The sequence below is a fragment of the Alligator sinensis genome, unplaced genomic scaffold (genome assembly GCF_000455745.1).
Source record: "Alligator sinensis unplaced genomic scaffold, ASM45574v1 scaffold273_1, whole genome shotgun sequence".
In the NCBI taxonomy this organism is placed as follows: Eukaryota; Metazoa; Chordata; order Crocodylia; family Alligatoridae; genus Alligator; species Alligator sinensis.
The window spans coordinates 2,945,630-2,962,899 of NW_005841943.1; the positions used below are offsets into that span (position 1 = coordinate 2,945,630).

The window sequence follows — 17,270 nt, forward strand, 5'->3', positions numbered from 1 at the left end:
GCTGGATGACTGTAAGCAAGGCATTCACCTCCGTACCTTCACCTTCCTTTGTCTGTTTTATTTCTTCAGCCTGTAGAATCCAAAATTCAAAATGTCCTACAGTAAGAACCGTCCCTTACCATGTACTTGTACAGTACCCAGCTCAAATGGGCCGTCCTCAGGTGGGGCTACTTGGTATTATTTCAATAATAATAAATAAAAAATTAATTACATTTATATCTCCAAGGTCTGCTGGAGAGGAAGTTATGGACATTGTGTATTTACCATCACAAACCTGCATTGGAAAGCTCCTCCTATGCCAGTTTACCCCCACCCATATATACAATATTGTTTTAATTATAAGGTGACCATTTTTTTTTCTCCAAAAGAACCATAAAAATCATACTTAACTTATATGTGGGGTTCATCTTTGATCTAGCCCCCAGTAGTCTTGACTTCATACTGACACTATTTCTGTGTATGCCATGAAAATTTCAGAATTGGTATTTTCTGGAAGGGCAATAGCAGTTCAATTTCCTTATCTGTAGTCATCTATTTATATTCAGGAGGAAAAGCTGTTTTTCCTAAAATTCAACCTGTGGGGTCAAAAGAGGGGCCAGGTCAACTTTTAATTGGAACAATATGGTGATTAGTATCATGTGAGGAAGCTAATTTATATATGATTAAGTGACACATGGTAGCCATATTCAACCAGCATGGCCACTGTTTTATTCCATGTGTTGGCATCATATCTGATAAAGTGCTTGCTAATATATCTGAACCTTTTATATGATAACTCCCTTACTAGCTCACCCAACAAAACTTGTATTTGATTTTAATGAAAAGTAAGTCAGCAGTGCTACAAGGACTGCATAAATAGTCCACATTTATTTACTACTTGAATATAAGATGACCCCCCCCCAATAATTAGATTCCATATATGGGAAATTTATACATTTGTTATGATTTTCCAGGTATGGAATCTAATTACTGGAGGTTTCCACTGAATTTGTCTCTCTCATACTGCTACAGCAGGGAAAATAAATCTAGGAGTCAGGTAGCCCCCCTGCCCTCTGCCTTCCCTCAGCTTCTTCTCCCTGCAGCCCCTTCCTACCCCCGATAGTCAGACCTTGTTCTCCCTGAGCACATGGAAATGAGGGGCAAATCTGAAAACCCCTTAAAATAAATGTACCTGTAGTAATTTGCATACAGTACCCATAACATTAGTTCATCCAGAATGAATGCATTTTACTTTAAAAAAAAAAAACTGCTGCAAGTTTTAGCACAGGTACTCCATAAATACACTCTTAAGCAGCACTTTTCTATCTGCTTATATATAGTGTAAACTATGCATAATATTAGTCCAAAGCCAAAAGGCTCATGATTGCCATGTACTTCATTGGGCTGGGCCCCAGCTGAGTCAACATTTGAAGCCATGGTGACTCCACTGCTCAGCATGTATATGTACATCAGATATCCCCTCAAAGGATGTCTGTGTTAATTAACCCCCACTCATGACTGGAACCAGGTGTTCTTGTCACAAGTCCTGGGATCCTCCAAAAATTTATATACAGGAGAGGTGCAAGGCAACATGTTCTGGGCCCACCTCATGGAGGGCAGGGTGACACTAATCATAGGTGACAGGCTGAGACACAGGGTGACAGACGGATTCTGGGGAAACTGTTTAGGGCCCCATTTGGTGATGTTTGTCAGAGCTTCGAGGCTGGTGAAGAAACAGAAATAATTGGAAATGGGAAAGAAAGGTGCGGCTCAGCTGTAGAAGTGAAGAGGAAGTCGAAAAATTATGCAATGTAAGCAACTTCCTATGATTTGACGAGTCGCTGGTGAGGGCGACTGAGCTTAATGGGCACTATCACATATCTTATTCAGATGAACTGTAGTAACCTATGCTTTTGACAGGTTCCTGTTACTTACCTGGCAGGGGAAACACCATAATCTAGAAGGTGGTTTCCCTGCTGGCAGGGGAAAACCACAAATGGTCAAGTAGTAGTTCAATTAAAATGGCACTGTATAGTGGAGGGTTACACCCTTGTCTGCTTGTGGACAGGGCTCCCTATGAGAGCCTCATAGTTAGCCTCCCACTGAGACATCCTGTGGGAGGATCTCAGCTACCTGCCTGCTTTATGGAATTGGGAGCCTCCTCCCTACCTGGATCCTGTGGCCATACAGCTGAAGGCAAGCAAAACTTGGCGGCATCTGAACCCCAAGCCTCCACTGAGCCTGCATGTATGATGCCCAGCAAAGGATACGGAAGTATCTGAAGCCCCAGGCCGGGGTGGAGGTTGCTTGCTGGTAGCAGGGCCACATATGGTTCTTAAATGATTCATACAGATTTGGAATTATTGATTTGGCTGATTTGACTTGAGACATGAAAATTTTTCCAAAAAAAATAAAAAGCACAGTTGCCTAATATGACTGTATTTTTTATAGTCATGCTGAATGTTAGCTGTATTTAATCAGCTTAATAGTTGGTTTCCATTACTGAGTACATTTGGCAGCAGTTAAATGATAGTGTATTTAATGAGGTTTCCTTGTATGCAGATGTAAGAGGAGGGGCTTTTACTCCCATGCTGATTGGAGGAAAAAACCTAGTCTTTTATTCAAGTAAACATACTATTTATTTTATTTTATTGTCAGTCTATCCTGGAAGAGCTGGAGTTTGAGAAAAATTATTTCATTTCATAGGACAGAGAAAGATGCCTGTTTACATTAATATGTCTCCTGCATAATAAGATAAGGCATAAAATGATAACAGTGTGCTGGACTTGGGTGATAGATTATTTGGGATGGATGTTCAAGAAACAGAAAATGGTGAAACAATTATGAATTAAAAAATTGAGATAGCAGTTCTGGCTTAGATGATATAGTGTTATTGTCTCTTTATGTAAAGTTTGTAACTTCCATTATTAGTGCAATTTGTAGAATGGTGAGCTGTGACTTCAGGGTTTCTATGTTATGTTCTTGTACTTTCAGCTAAGCCCCATAATATACCACCACCTATCACCTATATCGAACAGCCATCTGACCCTTTGTTGTGAAGGGCAATATATAAATCAAAAAATTCGAATAAATGAATAAAAACAATACCGTAAAAAAGTGCTGCATATGTGTAAAAAAAAATTAAGAATGTACAAATAGATTTTTTTAAACCCTTTTTTAAAACCCCACTTCTATTTTAATTACATTTTTACTTTATTGTTTTTTTCCTTTTAACATTTTGACAGCCCTACATTAAGGCCTAAACTTACATTGATCTCTTAAATCCATTTAAATAAAAAAAAAAATATTATTTAAACAGTACATTTTTCCTCCAGCATTTTAAGGAAAGTCACTGTTTAAGCACTAGGAGCCAGAGTCCATGTGATAATCAAGCTCTCCAATGTAGATTCAGAGAACATATTTTATTTTATTTTATTTTATTTTTTTACATTTTTCAGTTCAGTTCGGTAACTGGTTAGTTCAAAGGCAAGAAACTGATTGGAAGTTGGAAAAGCAAGAAAGCTTATTTTCATCTTCCAATTTCCAACTGAAAAATAGGTATGAGAAGCAGAGATCTATTAGTTTTCAAAATCCTAAGGAAAATATTAATCAGAAATGTTAATTATGGATAAGGACCTGCCAAAATCACGAAAAAGTGCAGTCTGGGCTCCCTGGGGAAAAAAACCAACTAAAAACCTCCTAAAAACTTACAGAAAATGAAATACTGGCTCCCACTGGGGAGCTAGCGAGCTAGCAGTCCTCATGGCCTCTGAAATCTGTCCACACAGCCCAATGGGGTGGGGAAGGAGGACGGGGGCTGCTGGCACAACAAGATGGCTGCGACCCATGCCCCTTGCTGTTGATTAGCTGCAAGGGCTCTCTGTCATAGGGCTCCACCCCTCTCCAGTTGGCAGCAAAGGACAGCACTGCATGACGGACAGCCCTCGCAACCAATCATAGGTGAGGGGTGAGGGTCACCAGGGTCCCTTAGCCAGTCAGAGGTGTGGAGGGGCCTACCACACTTGGCCCATGAAAATGGCTTCCAGCCCTGCGATCTGCCCATGAAATGGCCCAGCAGCCCCCTCAAGTTCAGCAGATCCCTTATTATGGATACTACTAATTTTTCTTAATAAATTGCTTTTATTTGCAAAACATACACTGATATACTTTGTTTGTTATGTCTAGTACACTTAACAGAGTTTTAAATATTAATGAAAATTTCAAAATGTATAGGTGTTTGGGCATTTTAAATTGAATTCAAATTTTTATCCCAAAGCAGCTTGGTATAAATCACAAGTAAAAAACAATAATCTTTAAAATAAACATAATTTACTATTAGAAATACTATTGGAATAGTAGTCTAATAAAATTTTAAACATTTTAAAAATCAACATTTTAAAAAGTCTAATAAAATGACTAATAGAATAAAATTACCAATAGAATTATATTCTAATAAAATTAAAAATAAAATCTAGTAATCTTTATAAACCCAGGCTAAGCAAATCATTGCTTAAATATGCATATTGTATATCCTCCTGATTAGGAAAAAGTTTACAGTAAAATCTTCATTTACCTGGAGAGCAGCATGCCTTAATGGTTACCAACTACTGGGAAGAAACTGTTCTGTAGGAAAATAAGTAAAAACCACAAATACAAAACAGAATTAAAACTAGTTACTCTAGCCTGCACCTGTTGTCTTCTGACAATTAAAATTAGAAATTTAAAATCACTTTGATTTAAATCAGTTGGCCCCAGGGGATCCAGAAGGGGTGCAGTGGCATGGACACCCCTCCAGCCCCTTGCAGTCAATACTGCAGAAGCAGCAGCCAAGGCCTTTTTTTAAGTCCTCAAATTGGGTAAGACTTCCCCCCATCCCTTCCCCTCTGCACCTCCTCTCCCTGCCTCTCCCTTTCTTTCATCTCCCTTTACAAAATCCTGGACCTTTCCCTGATTGGCCCCAAGGACAGAACTGGGAACAAGCAGTTCATGAATTCTAATCCTTTGTTTGGCAGATTCCCTCTGACTGTGACTCGATAAACTATTTCCCCGGTTTACAATCTGCAAATGGGGTTTTTAGCACATTCCTACTTCAAGTGGGGGTGAAAATGTAGTGTTCTGAAGATGAACTGCACTCTGTAATTACATAGCACTGTTCAGTTTTGCTTCTGAAATTTCACCAGAATTTTATATCTATATACTTTTGGCATTATTAGTTTTCCTGCCTCCCTCCATCACAGAAGACGTTCTAGTATAGGTAACGCTTTGGACCTATTTCATGTTTCTGTGTGAGGGCTCTTAAAAACAAACAAATAAAAATATCTGTTTTTTTAACCAGATGTTGGTATCTCTGTTATTGTGGTTGCCAGTAAAATCGGAATAATCTGTATTCAATTATATGTTTCTTAGTGATGAGCCAGGGCATGGTACTAGACCGGTTAAGTTGTCTTGCATCTCCAGAGGCATGAGCATTTATATTTATATTTAAATATAAAAAAAATCTCCAGCAAGCACCCTGTTTGTTATTTAGTCCTACTTGCTTTTCATAGATTGCATCTTATGGTAATAATAAATGCCTGGTAGCATCTGCTGTCATTTAAAGTTGTAAAGTATTTTTCCCCTAAATTTCCCTCTCTTGTGTTCACAACTTTTCAAACTTTCCCTTTTATTATGCTGAATTTTTTCATGCTTTGTTCTTTAAAGGTGATTTTTTTTGTAAACTCGGAGCATTTTTTCTTTAACTAGTCATAAGAACTTAAGTCAGTGACATATCTAAGCTGTTCCCTTTCATATCCACATTACTCTGTACAAGTCATTTTAAGATTGCATGCGTATATCAGAGGCCTCTGAAAAAAGAGTAGACTCAGATTCACTAATGGTCTTTAGTCAAGAAAAAGAAGTGAAAGTTAATAGTTATACAGTCTGAATATAAAATGAAACACAAATATAATAATAAGAAACCAAGCAAGATAGAGATATGCTTTTGCCAGCTCTAAAGATTTGGAATACCAGACTGGTTTTCTTTTAGCATTTTAATTATTGTCCTCCATATCAGTAAATAGATTCTCACTATTTCATGCGTGCAGGCACACCCATCCCCACCATGACTTTACCCTCAGATAAGGTTCTCTCCTTAAGCATGGCTAAGTAAAATAAGTGCAATACAAGATTAGCAAAATAGGTTCATCTCGGAGTGGGTTTTTCATTGATTTCTAATTTTGCTGCTTTGTCTTCGTGAGATTGCCTGAGAGGCGTTCAGTGCTCCCTTAATGTCTGAAAACACTCTTACAGGCCAATCTGCCCCTGCTACAGCGGGAGCTCCTGCACTGTGCAAGGCTGGCCAAGCAGAACCCCGCCCAGTACCTCGCTCAGCATGAACAGCTGCTTCTGGATGCCAGCACCACCTCACCTGTTGACTCCTCAGAGCTGCTTCTCGATGTGAACGAAAACGGGAAGAGGCGAACTCCAGACAGGTGAGAAGCCACTATACTTTTACACTGCAACAGTAAACTTTTTTTTAGGTTACATGACTAATGTGCTGATGCCTCTTACAAGGAGCAAAGCAATGTGGATTTCCTCATTTCATCCCACAAAAATTGTGCTTAGTTTTCTAAGATCCATTTTTTCAGTTCCACCTAAGTAATATCCAGATTATCCTTGAATCTGTACCTACCCTGTCTTCTACTTGATGTCAGACTAACATAACTACCTCTGTCTCTATATGAAATGTATATTCATATAGGTCATATAGGACTCCAAACAGTGGAGTCCTATGCAGCCACATAAGCCTGAGGGGAGAATGTGGCTATGCATAATTAGGAATAATACAAATCTGTTTATAGTGCTATTACTAACTATTTGGTACATAGTATCTGTATGCAGTTTAAAGTGCTTAGCAGATCATTCCATATGCGGGTCTGTCTGCATTTAGTTTTTTGTCCAAAGAAGATTTAAATATGGGAAATCAGATAGCCACACATGTTGGGAAATATAAGGTATGCTTCACAGTGCAATTGAATTTTCAGTTATGTATTCAGCAGTGTTATGTTTTTAACCATAGATATGCAAAGATATATTCACCTTTTTAAATCTGTAGAGGGAAAATATTTTCAACATAAAACAAGGGATAACTTTAGTCATAAGGCCTCCAGAGAAACAGTGACACGGTATGTGATGGAGTTTTTTTCTGGATGAAGGGCAAGACTGTCTTTCCTTATTCTAATAAAGTTCTGTGTTTAGTGGGCCAAGTAGTGGATTTTAGCTGCTGTTTTGTCACTGATAGTACCAAGCTGACAATTTATACAGTTCCACTTGGAAGAAATTTCTTTTGTGTGTTAAGCATCACAGATGCCCCAGATAGCTTCTGTAGTGAAAAGATGGAGATTCTGTAAGCCCTGAAGGGAATGCAGTTTATATGGGTGACATTTTAGTTTATGGGCAGAGAGTGGAAGAACACAGCATATGGGAAAAACATGGTCTAAAGACAACTGAGGCTGCTAGAGGAAAATGAAATAGCAACTATTTGAGAATATGTGAATTTGTGAGGTTCAGAAAATAGGTGCGAGGTCTTGTCAGCATTTAGTTCATGATACCTCAAACCACTCATGCTACAAATGAACAGCAAAGATTAAGACTCGGTGACTGTTAGAGGGCAGGAAATGCCCAATGTATTTGACATGTCAGTCTACTGCAGAGTACATGTTACGGATATCATTTGAGCTGGTTGGCACATTATTGAGATGCCTTGTTGACCGCCCAAGATTCTCCAGACCCTAGAAGAGTTACATGGATGCCAGTTTTTGATTGAGATTTCTTTTTGCTTCCCTCCCTACAAAAGCTAGACCAAATATTAGTAGCCTCCAGTAGTATAACTAGGACAGGGCAAAGGGTACCCACCCCAGGTGCTGACTATGAGCAGGCACCAGAATCAAGCTCTTTGCCACTTCTGCCCACCATAAGAGCTGGGTAGGGCAGCATCTTACCAATCAGTGCATCTGGGAAGTGGGGGGCAAGTGGGGCAAGCAGAATGGTGCTCCACTTCCTCTGGAGAGCCTTTGTCAGTGCTCTGGTTCCAATATGTATATATGGGGGAAAGGGAAGTGAACAGGGCACCAGGATGCCTTCAAAGAAGTTCCGGCCGCAGGAGAGCTGATACTGCTAACCGATCAACAACAGCAGTAGCAGCAGCCCAGGAAAGTAAGACTTCTTTTCCCTTTGCCCATGACACCATGTTCTCCTCCCTCCCCCATCTCCTGTGGTTGGCATACTCTTGTCTTCCCCCATCTTGACCACTCAATGAGCTCCCTATGCCACTGATGGTCACAAATGTTAACAGCAAACTGTGTCCAAGATGGGTAACTTGACTAATGCATCAGGAGTTTCCCTTCAATCTTGTGACTTCATGCAAAGGAAGGAATTTTCTTAGCTGAAGTATCAGTTATTTGTGGCAAAGGTACCACAGTCCTTTGGCATTTGCAAGACAACATATTGAAAATAACACGTGCTGGGAAACCAGAACTTCCCAAAATATTAGAAATGAGCCCAGGGATCTATGTGGATCTTTACCATAGGATGGGAGCTAGAACAAAAGGAGGAATCATATGCTTCTTACGTAATAAACACAACTTAAAGGATCTGTGAAGTCACTTTAGGTCTTTGTATGCACTAGGTCCTGGAAAAGGGGGAAGATGACATTAGGTCTGTATAACAGAGGAAAGAACCTCGCAGTGCTTCCTATTTTTCTTGGTTGGTAGAAATTATTTTTTCTTGACCCATCTGACAGGAGAGCATAACACTTGGCATTCCAAAAGCATAGCTATTTAGTTTGAGCCACAATTTGCTGAGTCTCAAAATTTGTGGTGAGTACAATTTCAACCTATGTTTGGTTTGTCTCTCTTGTCCAGGAAAGCATGAGCTCACGGAGAGTGTAGTTTGTTAAGAGTAATGACTCAAAAGATTCTGGATTCAAAAGTAAACTTTAATCAGGAATAGCCCACTTTAAGGAATTAGGGCCAAGGAAATTTGTCCAACATGGAATTCACAGATGTGATTTGTGAGTTAAGTGACCTAGAAATGGAATTCTTAACAGCCAGGATGTTAAACAGGCATATGCAAGCTACTAGGAAATGCTAAGCAGAGGGGTATCTGAGAAATCTTAATATTTTCCCAGAAATGAATACCTACCTACAGCCCTTAGGCTCCTGTGCAAAATTAAGATTCACAGCCCAAAAATCCCTCCTGGACATAAGCACCTAAGATTTTTCTTTGGTCCCTTCTTGTATGGATGACAGCTTTACAACCTCTATTTTTTTAATGGTGGTCTGGGGTGGAAAAGGCAATGTTCCATGCCCTCCTTCAGCCTAAAAGAGTTGAAGTCCTAATCTCCCACTTCCCATGAAAAAGCCTTGACCATTAAGTTGTGTTGGCCTAAAAAACAGAGGCAGACAAAACTCTTGGGTTAGAGACAATATCTTGTATTAGAGTAACTAAATAGGAGCAAAAAATTTCTTTCTTTGTAAGTGTGTGGGTCCAAATACCTTCCATCAGGCAGAGGAGAATTAAAAGATTATAAAAGTTCTCCCAGGTAGAAAAGAAACTTCATCTTTTTTTTGCTACTGTTTAATTGGTCTGATAAAAGATATCGCCTTTAACCCAAGAATTTTGTATGCCTCTGCTATTTAGACCAACACAGCTAAAAACTATTTCACTGAAACATGGAAGAAATTGTAATTAGCCATTGGAAATGTAAACTTCATTGTTAAACAGGAAATAAGCAAAATTCAACTCCCTGCCTGACATCTGACACCTTCAGGGAAGAAACCTGCTGGAGCTGTGTGTCTGCCTAATCTGCATATTCATAGAGCAACTTTTTCACAAATGGACTTTGAAACCCAGGGGAACTGCACCATCCTTTACCTCCCCTGTACAAGATGAAGTTTCTTTTCTACATGGAAGAACATTTACAATCTTTGAACTCTCCTCCACCTGATGAAGAGTGTTTGGACCTGTAAGCTTGCAAAGATAGAATTTTTTTTTGCTTACTATTTAGTTGATCTAATAAAAGAAATGATCTCTAGCCCAAGAGTTTTGTCTGCCTTGAGCATCAAGTGTGAGTCCTTTCTCTCTCCTCTGTTTCAGCTTTGCCATAACATAGAAATGAATAGCAGGTTCATTTGGCCAGAAATTAAGCAAGATACAAAAGCTTTAAGATGTCATGGAACCCTGGGCTCCACCTACCAAGTCATGCCACCTCTTATGCTCTTGCCTGGCGCAGCTTCAACAGGAGGGGTGGAAGGTATTCCCATCCCCGCCTGGCTTTTGTAACCTGGTCTAAGTACAAAGGTTCAAAAAGCCTGAGGTGGAATTGGTTCAATCTTCACAGGTTTGTCCAAGTTGCATAGTTTGAACCAATAAACTGAACTGACCTTGAGTGTTCGGGGGACAGAAGCCTGCACTGGCCCAGGCTGAGAGCCTGGGGATGCTCAGATGCACCACCCCTCATGGCCAGCTCCCTAAGGCTGCTAAACCCAGCCCAGTGGCAGCCCAGGCCTGATTGGCTGCTGGACCCATGACCAACCTGCACCCTCTACCCCCACTGTCAGCCGCAAGGAGGAGAGAGCCAGCAGAAAATCTGTGAGAGGACTGGGGAGGGGGAATGTACCACCTGGCCCTGGGGTCTGCCTGGCATTGGGTGGTGAAAAGCCCCCACCGGGGAGGGGGACAGACCTTGCCCCCCAGGTGGGGTCTGCCTGACATGGGAAAAGCCCCCAGAGCCTGGCTAGCAGGGCTGTGATTAGTTCAGCCATGCCCCCTCCCCAGCCCCATGCCTGTGATTGGGGGGGGGCACACATGCACACACCCTGCCTGCTGTAAGAGAAAGACTACACCAGGGTTTTTTTCTCTCCCCCACAGCTCAGCTCACCAGGCTAGGATCAGCTCGGTCCTGCCCCCTCCTCAGCCCCTGCCTGTGCGAGGTGAGGACTGGAGGGTAAACACACTGGGCCAGATAGGCACTGGCCTCCCCCAGCCAGGGCCTGCCTTGCACAGGGGCAGGGAAGCCCCGACCAAGGGCTTTTCACTCCCCTGCAGCTCAGCTCACTGGGCTGAGATCAGCTCAGCTCAGCCCCGCCCCCTCTCCTCAGAGCTGATCCCCACCTGGCTCATTGGGGTGCAGGGTTATGAAAAGCCTCTGGTGGGGGCTTCCCTCCCTCTCTTCCCCCCCACACTGGGTGGACCTGAGTGTGGGGGAGCCAGCGCCTAGCTGGACCAGTGCATTCGCACCCCCTGCCTCTCTTAGGTGGGTGTTGTAGAGAGGGCAGGGCTGAGCTGATCCCAGCCCGGCAAGCTGGGTCACAGGGAAGTGAAAAGCCCCTGCAGTGGAAGTTTCCCCTCCCTTTGCTGGAAAAACCTTGGATGGGGGTGGGGAGAGGCTGCTGATGGGCTGATGCATTCCTTCCTGGCTGGGGTTGGGGAGAGAGTGAGGCTGGGCTGCAGGAGAGCAAAGAGCCCCTGGTGGGGACTTTCCCCACTGTGTCAGGCAGACCCTGGTTTGAGTGGCCTAGGCCTGGGGCAGTGTGGTTCTCTATCACCCCTCCTCACAGGCTGGGGGCTGGGGAGGGGGCGCGGCTGAGCCAGTGCCGACTTCCTTCACTTGATTGCTGCAGAGGTGAAAATCCCCCACTACAGGGGATTTCCTTCCTCTTGTCCTGTATAGTCAGGGTGTTAGGGAGGTCTAGGGTCTGTTCCCTTGCCCTGCATCCCCATCCCACTGGGCTGACAGACCTTAGCTCTGTGATAGCTGGAGGCGGGGTAAGTCCCATTCTGGTAGACCGTGAGTTAACTTGAATTGGGAAGGCATCTGTGACAATTTCCATAAACCAGTTTAACCTAAATCAGTTCAATCTAATGCCACATCCAACCAAGTTTATCTTAAACTGGGTTTGGCCATTTTGAAAGTGGTTTACACGAACTGAACTTCTGTTCTGTTACAGGTTTAAAACTGCTTCGATCACTTAAACTGGTTAATGTGTAACTTCTGTCTCTAGCCCTGATGGTTAAGGTACTTTCATGGAAATGGGAGTTATGTATTTTAACCCCCTCTCCCCCCCCCGGTGGCAATGGGATTAGAAGTCAGGTCTCTTAAGTTGTAGGCAAGGGCTTTAACCATCCGCCACCTTTTTAAATGAAAGTGATAGTGTGCTATACTTTGCATTGAGGTCAACATGGTCAGTGTGTGGAAAGTATGTTCTGTGGGTCTACCTACCTTAAGGGGACTGAGGCACAAATATACCTCATTTGTGAATACCATATAGACTTAGACATGAAATTGGTGCTGAGACACAGTTCAGCCCGAATGGCAACACATCCACAGTTTCAATAGCACAATTTTAGATGACCTGGAAGTTTGCTGGCAAAAGTATAGGTGCCTATTTAGTTAGGTAGGGTTTTTGTGGTTTGCTTACTTGAAGCTAGACACTTAGGGCACTTTTACACCTGCTCTGGCAGTAGGGGGTGACAGTGCTTTAATTAGAGCAGCTCTGAGAGCCTTTCCAATTAAAGCACTGCTGCATCTTGTATATCAGTGTCCCCATGCTTCAAAATGGTGGCAGGGGAGCCTTAGCTAAAAGCTTGTTTGACAGGCTTTAGTTCAAATGCCCCCACTGCCATTTTTAAGCACAGGGATGCTGATACATGAAATACAGGAGGCTGCTGGAGCATGGTATTGCCACCTTCCAACAGACTCAATTAATCGAGTCTGCTCTGACGCACTGGTATTCCAGTGTGTCAGAAAAGCCTCCCGGCTTGTGTATAGGCACCCGTCAATTTCACATAAGTTCCACTGTAGTTGCCTAATATTTGACACTGGGGAGGAGCCTGGATGTAGGTTTCAGCGACTACAAATTTAAAAGACGCGCTTGTTTATCTATTGGAATGCAGCTGTGAGCTTAGAAAAATAAGGCTTGAGCCTGGTCACACTGGACAGCTCTGCTATTGTTTAGGTGCAGTCAGGAAACTCTCTACAAAAAGAAAGGTAAATGCATCAGCTTAATTCCAGTGGAGTTGCCATGTGACCTGATGGCGATGTGTGAGGGAATCCTGTTGAGAAGACTCTTAAATCTATTGAACAGGAATCTACATCATTTGAAATTTGGTAATAAAGTAAATCAACCATAAAATCTTCCTCAGAGCCAAGATATGCACAGCTCTAGATGAGTGGGTGAAACCAGTGATTCTCTTGCTTCTAGTTCTGTTTAAAGATAGCTATACAAGCACACAAAGGGAAAAAGACATGGGGATAAGTGTAGCATTTCTTTAGATGTCTAAATATTTTTCATATAGGAAAAAATGGTAGAAAGTATTGAGCAGCATAACTCCTGCCTATAAGTGCATATATTTTAATAAAGGCATCTTTCCAGGGGAAATAAATGTATTAGAATAAATTCTGCCTTTTACTATGTAGGCCTCTGTCACTGAAATCAGTTAAGCTGCGCTTCCACATTCTGCCCGCCCCTCTGCTCCAAAAAAAAGAGGATCTTTCCGCATGCTATATATAAACATACAAGCATATTTGCATGTAAACTATAAAATTGACTGCAGTAGAGGTGAAATACCATACCGAATTTGGAAAAGAAAAGAGTATCTGTTTTGGGTATATGTACACACATGCATGTTGAAGGATTTTTACGAAAGCCAAGAATATGTCTGTATACAGTAACTTTTTCTGCATAGCATTTCAGCAACTTATTTGTATATGCATTTTCCATCTCTAGTTATTTATCCGCATACCCAAATCTACTGTATGTGAGGTTTTATAGAGCAATCTGACAGCAGAGCTTTGTGTTTTACTGAATGTTTTCTTGGTGCATATGGTCTGACATGGATGAGCAGCCACGGTGAGATTTTGGAGTCTATTAAACTAGCTCATTAAAAAGATCAATCTGCTTCTGTAATAACACTGGGAGCCATCAGTCACTGCAAGATAGAAAAAACTGACACCTGAGGAGACAACACATTTTGGTAATTTGTTCATGACATGTCATGAACAGAGTGTTCAGTATATTTTGTTTACAACTTTTGGGGCCTGTATCCCACTGTAGTAAGGCTAAAAACATGGACTAATACAACTCCCTTATTTTTTTTGTGAATGAATGCTTTGCCTAAAATTTCTACCTGATTTTTAAATTGACTAACTGAAAAGACTTCCTGCTCTGTACAAATACATTTATTTTTCGTTTGAGGATATAGAGTAAATGTTTCTATGGCCCAGAAATGTGACCTAATACCTCTTAATGTATGGCTGATACCTACAATGTGGATACAGAATATTAAGCAAAAAACTCCCCAAAACCCCTGATAAATCTAACTTTAATTTTAATTTAAAAAAATTGTATCTTGGGAGTATGATGCATGTTTAAGAGACAAAATAACATTTATGACAAGGTTTGTTTTTAAGCTTCGGATTGCATTCCAGTAGGTCAGAGGCCATGATGTTTTTGTCAGTTTTGAGAGGAGAGTTCTTTTTGTAGTCTTCATGCCCTTTAAGAAAAATGTGGCACAGAAATTAATTCTAACACTGTTAGAAATTAAACTCATTTTTCAAGAAGCTGAACAGCGTATGCTGCCATCTAAGTTAATGAGAATGGTTAGTACTTCAGTCAGTATTTCATTGCATCATGTTATGTGCAAAATAAAAAGTTTAGGAATTGTCCTTCAGTAGAATTTTAAATGTGCACATCCTTGACATAGTGGCATATATGATGGTGGTAAATACACACCCTGATATTTATCTATTGTGTTGTTTGTACAACATTACAGGCAGAATAATTTCTGAAATAGAAGTACCTAAATAGACTTCCAGTAGATTAGTATAACTCCTTCCCTCATTATGTAAATATTAATTTAAACTATTTGTGTGAGATATTTAAGTATCTTGCACAAATAATGAGTGAACATTTTCACTCTTCCGTATTCACTGACTTCAATATCCTTACTCTCATAAATAGATTTAATATTTTATATCAAGCAGTCAAGTTAATTTGCCAGCCATAGTCTTGCATTATTTGACTTCCTGATCTGGAAAATATCCAGATGTGCAATCATTCGAAACTAAAGGTACTTACTTTATATTGATTTTTATATGCCTTGAGCTGTTTTTAATAAGTAGTAATGGTAAAACCCAAATGTATAGCCCACATGTCACATGTTTGTATTCAAAGATTCCCTTCTTTACAATATGCAAGGCTCTGAACCTTTGAAGTACGTTTTTTCAACCTTATATATATAGAGAGAGAGAAGGAAATGTTGATCTACTAGATCATGGTGTATGTGTAACAGGTCTAGTCAGGTGCCTGATGAATCATATATGTACCTCAAGGAAACATTGGCTGGAGGGAAGTAAAAAGAAGAGGAGCAATATAACAGTTAAGCTTTCTACATGTTCACTGTGATTTTCTGAATCTTTTTGCTCTTAAAATTTCTGCAGGATAATTAGTTAATGAAATTAAACAGATCGGATACAAAATATCATTGTTATTTTCAATTCTGTCTTCCGTACATATTTCCCCTTCCTCCTCCATTTCTCTCCTCCAGTTCCTGTGGACTCTGAATCTCACAATAGTTCAGTGCAATAGAGAAGTGCTGCTATCCAACTAACCAAATAGTCAACTGAGTTACTTAGTCTAAGTACCTAGACCAAAAGCATACAAAAGGTCTCTGGTAGTTCAGAAATGAAGTCCATGCCTCCCAATATCCTCCTACTATCTAAAATAATAGTTTCATCACTTTTAATTCAAAATACGGTGAATTGTTTCATGGTTTCTGTTATGATAAGGGCTATAGATGCATTATAGCGTATTATATATACATTCATAAAGGCAAACATTAAAATGCTGCACCATTATTCATAATTATTTTTGATGAATATTTCAATAATACACAAATTAGGTTGGTATATGAACTGTATCTGTTCGCTCTTGTATTATGCATAAATGTACAGACAGGCTTTAAAAACATCACTTCTATATTCAAGAAGCCCACAACAATAATTTCTCAATATAATTCCAAAAATAGAAAACATTCCTTGACTGGTGCATTTCTATGGCTCTCTCTTCGTTTAGGTGATAAGTGCAGACATGAAACAAGAGGAAAATAGCCATGTAAATATAATACCAAAATTAGTGAAGTGTTATAAAAGTAGACAAATTTACATTCCTAGTATCTGTGCAATAGAATGAGAATTAACCTTTTGTTTGAAAAGATCTACTTTCAAGGACATGAGCATCTGAAGTATAGTTATGAAAACTTCATTTTGACTCAGGTGTTCCCCACTGTGAATTGTGTTTTCTCTCACAGTAAAACTGCTATAAGAGCAAATGCAGAAAAATACAGGACCACTATACTGTCTGATTTTTAAAAATCTTTTTTAGAGATTGTTTCAAGATAATTTAGTGGGGTTCCGAGAAATTTGTTTTACAGTTTGATTTGTGCCTATCAAATCTTGTTGCAGTGAAAAAACTGGATGTTGGGCTTAAATGGTTTCATGCGTACATTTCTCACACTTGCCACTACATGTAAAATTTGTAGGCAGGTTATTAAAAAGATGACAAACAATTGCTAGTGCCCATAATGTGGAGACCAAAAGAGATCCTATAATAGTGAGTAAAAGATATCCATTCTTTACTAAAAGTGGGATGCTATGTATGCACTGGATTGTTGTGACAGAGGTCCTTAGAAAGCTTCTTTCACTCCCTTTGAGAAGCTGTAGCAAACCTACTCCTTTGTTTTCTACTAGTAACTGCTACATTCTCTGGAACTAGATATTCCTATTCTTCCTTCCCCAAGTTGGCAGTTCTAGTATCATCCCCTGAGTGAAAGAGTGAGAGAGCGAGCACAGAGGAGGATAAACTATTGAGTTGTGCCCTCTATTAAAACTGAGGGTCCCCCCCCCCGAAAAAAAGCTAGATAGATAGATAGTAGGGCTATGAGAAGCTTCGGGTGCTGATTTAATTAAGAGGAGATTCTGAATCGATTAAGGAGACCAGTTAAAAGATCTGAATCAATTCAAACTTCTCCAAATTGATTCAGAAAAAAATTCAGAGATTTGGGCAGTCTCTGCTCGCTGCTGCAAGGAGCTGGACCCAGGCTCCATGCTGGTAAGTAGAGGAAGGGGGGAGAGGACCATGGGGGGACCCCCACCAGGCCCCATCCCCTGCCTGCTCCCCAGCCCTCCTGAGCACCCTGCTACACCCACCAACTCTCCCAGCTCCCCCCCCCACATGGCTTCCCCACCCCCCCCC

General features: G+C 40.7%; 1 protein-coding gene across 11 annotated transcripts in view; it reads left to right on the forward strand.

Moving 5' to 3' along the window:
- The window catches only part of RUNX1T1 (RUNX1 translocation partner 1), a 141,847-nt gene that overhangs the window by 83,772 nt on the left and 40,805 nt on the right, over positions 1-17,270 (forward strand). For all 11 annotated transcript variants that reach the window (XM_006019998.3, XM_025199406.1, XM_025199407.1 and 8 more), the window contains one exon: positions 6,268-6,449. In XM_006019998.3, coding sequence (XP_006020060.1) covers positions 6,268-6,449 — 182 coding nt within the window. The remainder of the gene's footprint in view (positions 1-6,267; positions 6,450-17,270) is intronic.